This window comes from Anomaloglossus baeobatrachus, chromosome 1 (genome assembly GCF_048569485.1).
Source record: "Anomaloglossus baeobatrachus isolate aAnoBae1 chromosome 1, aAnoBae1.hap1, whole genome shotgun sequence".
In the NCBI taxonomy this organism is placed as follows: domain Eukaryota; kingdom Metazoa; phylum Chordata; class Amphibia; order Anura; family Aromobatidae; genus Anomaloglossus; species Anomaloglossus baeobatrachus.
The window spans coordinates 647,216,096-647,222,095 of NC_134353.1; the positions used below are offsets into that span (position 1 = coordinate 647,216,096).

General features: G+C 39.4%; 1 protein-coding gene across 2 annotated transcripts in view; it reads left to right on the forward strand.

Annotated features, from left to right (window-relative positions):
- The window catches only part of PNP (purine nucleoside phosphorylase), a 69,918-nt gene extending 66,407 nt beyond the window's left edge, over nt 1–3,511 (forward strand). For both annotated transcript variants that reach the window (XM_075319748.1, XM_075319744.1), the window contains exon 6: nt 2,036–3,511. In XM_075319748.1, coding sequence (XP_075175863.1) covers nt 2,036–2,253 — 218 coding nt within the window. In that variant the 3' untranslated portion in view covers nt 2,254–3,511. The remainder of the gene's footprint in view (nt 1–2,035) is intronic.
- The last annotated feature ends 2,489 nt before the right edge of the window (nt 3,512–6,000 follow it).

Below are 6,000 nucleotides of genomic sequence, written 5' to 3' on the forward strand. Positions count from 1 at the left end.
TACTGTACTCTAATCAATAGTATGCTAGGAGTTGTTGCACAAAAAATTATAATCACCCATCATCACTTGTAAATGATACAGGGATACAGTACTCATTTTTCTTCTGTACCTGGTTTAGACATTCATGACTACTTCTAGCAACAACTACAATATTCTCTGCTGATTTCTGCCCAGTTGTCTGATTCTTCTCTTCTAGAGCAGAGCCACATAATGTACCCCTGAAAAAGATAATGTCACAAATACTTTATAAAGATATTATATAACATATCCCCCGCTTGGTAAAGAAAAACCTAACAAACCCACACTATCACTATAGATAAGTGTCTTTTTAATGTACCATTAAATAATAATTAGAAAAAAGATCTATGCCCCCTGAACACAAATATACCACATATTGTACCTCTCCTGTATATGATTGAAAGCTGTGCCTCCTAAATATTTACTTTATTCACTGATATAGCGCTATTAATTTTACTGTCATCATCAATGTCCTCATTAGGGCTCACAATCTAGACTCCCTATCAGTATGTCTTTGGAGTGTTAGAGGAAACCCATGCAAACACAGGGAGAACATACAAACTCCACTCCCTGCAGATGTTATATAAATACATATATACTACAGAAAAAAAAACAACTAGCCACTGTGGCCTTTGTATATAATTAAAGCCACTATTGTGCCTGTGGAGACATGATGTTCAGAGCTCGTCCACTGGCCTGGCTGTCTTTATTAAAACTGCATGGACCAGAGCTCATTCCACTAAACGCTTGCACTCCTTCCTCGTTGGCAAAACACTACTCGGGCAACACAGGGTGAGTGAACCACACATTGGTAAGACTTTATTGGTTTACCAACAGAAAAAAAAAACCTCGTACATTCCCAGCAAGAACACAAGATGGTACAAGCAACAGTGTCGTCCTTCCATTGGCCCACCAGCGATTAGATTAGAGTTTCCGTGACTTTGGGGCTTCAAGGGCCAACTATCCCAGTCCAGCAGCACAACCCTTTTGGTGGGATAGAGGCAAGCTTAGGAAGCAGTTCTGCGTTTCATCAGTCGAAACCAAAGCTCTTCAACTGAGATGATGTAGAATCCTTCTGTGAAGTGATTCTGAGTCCCCAGCTGGAACCAAAGTTCCTCGGCTGAGGTATGTAGAGTCTAACTCTAGTGACAGAAGTAGGGCCCTTTTTTATACCATGCAGTTTGCTTACTGGATTGTAACAAATGTTTTTTGCCAGGGGATTTTCAATGCATTTGGGGTGGAAAAACTGTGAAAGAATTGACATACTACAGTTTATTTTCTGCTGCAAATTTGCAAGGAGGAAAAATGTAGCATGTACAAAACTGCCGAATCCTCCGCATAACCCCCCCCCCCCCCCCAAAAAAAAAACAAACCCCAAAACGATGATAAGCTCACTGTGTGCACAGACTTAGGGTTTGGCGTGATGCTGTCAGATACAATCCCTGTCAAAATGTCTACCTGGCCTTGAAAGCTACTTAAATTTTTGCTATTTATGTCCCCTTTAAAGAATGACTGACTACTATGCCCCCTTAAATTAAATTTACTATTGTCACTGTGCCCAAGAACTTTACAAAAGCCTCTTTCCATCCTATACTCTGACGCCACTGTTCTACAGAACTGACTATGCGTCCCTGCAGCACTGCTTCTTTATTCAACTGAATATATTAGCAGCGCTGCAGGTACCATGATTGGATCACTGCTCAGATATGTGAAAAAATTAAAAATCCAGCAGGATGCTTGGGCAGGGAAACTCTGAAGATTTAGAAGTGTACAGATCTTTCATTTCCATTGTTAGTGCACCCTAGCTTACAACCGTATAGGCTGCCACCACTCAAGGTGGTGCTAGATGAATGGCAAAGAGAAACTGAGCTCCTGTATTTTTTAAATTCTATTGAAAGGAATTGGAGCTACAGACATGGCATGGCTTGAATAGCTCCACTACACATGTGCAAATGTTGCAGTGTTTATTGCATTATATTGAAATTGTGTTTAATCTATGGTCTTCTTTTTTATCAAGGGATGAGTACTGTACCTGAAGTAATTGTGGCCAGACATTGTGGTTTAAAGGTTTTGGGCATGTCCCTCATTACAAACAAGGCAGTGATGGACTACAACAGTGAAGCCACCGCTAACCATGAAGAAGTGCTAAAAGCTGGAAAAGACAGTGCCAGATTCATGGAGAAGATGGTGACTCATCTGCTCAAGCGCATTGAGCTGAACAATAATGTGTTCTAGAAAGGGTGTACTGTAAGGTTCTAGATGCCACAGCAACTCTCTTAGTAACTGTACAGAGAATTATTGGTCATTGCCAAATAGAGTTTACCTCTTGGCTATGCATAGTACTTTTCTTACTATAGGGACCTATCTGCACAGTTCTCTACACCTTTCTGTACCAACCGGCTATCTAGAGAACAAGATCACATTCCTCAGTTATATTATCACAACCCATTCCTCTTCTGCTGTTTCTCAGAACCCTGTTATTGTAGATATCTACAGTATATGGGCGTATTCATTTTATAACCATTCATGAGCTGACTTCTCATCATACCTTTTTTACAATATCATTGTTACACTGCAATTAACTTTGAAGTCCCTATTTTATCATTATTAATGCTATTTATTATTAGAGGTTTTGTTTGTTAAAAACAAAAAAAACCAATCAATTATGCACATACTGTACATTGGTTTATTTATGAAAAGCAGACTTTGAATTTTGAGTGATTAAAACAATAAAGCCAATGTAATACTTTTTACTGCTTGTGAACATCTAAAATGCAGAAGGGTAACTATAGACTTTTGGAACGGTATTGCATCTGATTTATACTATAAACAAGAGTACAGGCAGTATATATCCTTATGGTAAACTTGCAGAACATTGGTCTTTGATCGTATCAAAGCTAAGTGATCTATATAACTAGTGCGGCCCTACTGATACGCTCTGGAATACCTTGTGTAGAGCTGAATGGGTACAAAATGGTTTTCACCCATGCACAGAGTAGCTGCTTGTTTACAAAATGTACTTATTATCTGGTCCTTTTTTATGAAATTCTCATATGAACAAAATATGAATATAGCCTTAAATACAATAGAAATTGGTATTTTACACACCCAACACTCTCCTGCTTAATAGCGTTTATCCTAAGGAGAGGTTTACACAATACAGTTTGGTGTAGTTATTGTACATGTTCTAGAATCTCTTACATCCCAAAATGGTGTAAACCTGTGCTGAGGGCCATTTTTACGTTTTTCTAATGACATTTTGAAAAAAATAAATGTATGCACCAAGCCTGATATGGCAGCTGTCATTGAATCACTAGTGGTCTGTACTATAGAAGACAGATTTACAGATTTAGTTTTGTAAGACATTTCTAGTTTTGTGTGTAATGTTATAATTATTGTAATTATTGACATTCCTTTTGCCTCTGAAATACTATATACTTCCTATCCTTTGTATATAACCTAGAAAGCTTAAATAAAATGGTGATGGACCATACATACCTTCTCTGTATATTACTTTTTATTATGTTGAATTACAAAATGCGCCTCATGTTATTTATAGGAAAAGCCACAGCACTCTACAAATGTAGGATTCAGACTTTATTCCCCACTAGTTTTCACAGCAGTGGTTCACTTTCTTAAAGCATTGAAGATGGTAGCTAAGAACAGCAAGCATTACACTACTTAGGAGCCCACAACGTAAACCTTGAGAGGATTCTGCTGCAGATTAATAGCAAAGTTATCTAATAGTGATGTAGAAAAACAATTACACAGCAGAGTTCTGCACAATATTAACTTTTGTTTTGAAAGTAGAGTTACGTTTTAAATATAGTGCTTCTCATTAATATTTAGTGTCCTTTTACTAAACAACCAATATTCCACATTACAATAGCAATCTATGGAAATGTCTTGGTGAGTAATTTACATCACAACTTGGTAAGCAGGTATCCATACACAAAGGTTTCTTAGTTTGTGGCTTCCATTTATAGCAGAAGTTGCATCACTGCTGGATTATCTGTTTGACACTGGTACCTTTCACACAATATTAATACTACACTTGTTTTTGCTATCATTACACTACCATTGTGATTTTAGTTTATAATGGAAGTAACAAAATTCTGGAACAATCTATTGATTACCACCAGCACCCAAAGAACCCAATTAAATGGCGTTTTTGTTTTGTTTTGTTTTTTTGGGGGGGGGGAGCGGGGAACAGGGGCTCTTAAGCTAGGGGACCCAATGCTATCACTAATCTCAGGGTTAGTCTCAACGTTGTAGATGCCTGAGTCTCCTTCTTGGACCTGCTCCTGACCTGATTCCTCCCCCCCATCAAGGAGAGACCCACAGATAGAGACATACAATGGAAAACCAAAACTTTGTCATACAGCATGCACACACAAAAGGTAGAGACAATAAGAGATTTAGGAGGAAAAATAAGAGCAGGTAGGAAATATAAAACAATAGGGGTAAACTCCACAACCGCTCCAAGCAATAAGCACAACTTTCACCAAAGGGTCTGGGACATGATGCCTGACAGATCAACATAGAATAAACTATGGCTGGCATGGGTAGAAAGATTCCAGCATAAATAGGAGGGGAGCAGATGTGATAGGTCTCCCCACAACATGTGATTAAAGGAGCAAGCAGATAAACTCTTGCTAGTCTGCCTATGGATCGGCACACAGCAGGGTGATGTCCGAGTCTGCGTGTGTTGATCCCAGACACCAGAGAAAACCATCGGATAAAGTGTCAGAATCTGTGTGTCAAACAGTAACTTTCCACCACATGTGGGGTATGGGTGTACTCAGGAGAAATGGCACAACAAATTGTACACCCATTTTCGTCTGTTACAATTGTGAAAATGAAGAATTTGGGGAAAAAGCAACATACAGTGCTGGCCAAAAGTATTGGCACCCCTGCAATTCTGTCAGAGAATACTCAGTTTCTTCCTGAAAATGATTGCAATCACAAATTCTTTGGTATTATCTTTTATTTTGCTTCGAATAAAAAAAACACAAGAGAATGAAACAAAAATCAAATCATTGATCATTTCACACAAAACTCCAAAAATGGGCCAGACAAAAGTATTGGCACCCTTAGCCTAATACTTGGTTGCACAACCTTTAGCCAAAATAACTGCGAACAACCGCTTCCGGTAACCATCAATGAGTTTCTTACAATGCTCTGCTGGAATTTTAGACCATTCTTCTTTGGCAAACTTCTCCAGGTCCGTGAGATTTGAAGGGTGCCTTCTCCAAACTGCCATTTTGAGATCTCTCAACAGGTGTTCTATGGGATTCAGGTCTGGACTCATTGCTGGCCACTTTAGTAGTCTCCAGTGCTTTCTCTCAAACCATTTTCTAGTGCTTTTTGAAGTGTGTTTTGGGTCATTGTGCTGCTGGAAGACCCATGACCTCTGAGGGAGACCCAGCTTTTTCACACTGGGCCCTACATTATGCTGCAAAATTTGTTGGTAGTCTTCAGACTTCATAATGCCATGCACACGGTCAAGCAGTCCAGTGCCAGAGACAGCAAAGCAACCCCAAAACATCAGGGAACCTCCGCCATGTTTGACTGTAGGGACCGTGTTCTTTTTTTTGCCTCTTTTTTTTTTTTTCCCCTGTAAACTCTATGTTGATGGCTTTTCCCAAAAAGCTCTACTTTTGTCTCATCTGACCAGAGAACATTCTTCCAAAACGTTTTAGGCTCTCAGGTAAGTTTTGGCAAACTCCAGCCTGGCTTTTTATGTCTCAGGGTAAAAAGTGGGGTCTTCCTGGGTATCCTACCATACAGACCCTTTTCATTCAGACAGTACGGGTTGACACTGTTGTACCCTCGGACTGCAGGGCAGCTTGAACTTGTTTGGATGTTAGTCGAGGTTCTTTATCCACCATCCGCACAATCTTGCGTTGAAATCTCTCGTCAATTTTTCTTTTCCTTCCACATCTAGGGAGGTTAGCCACAGTGCAATGGGCTTTAAACTTC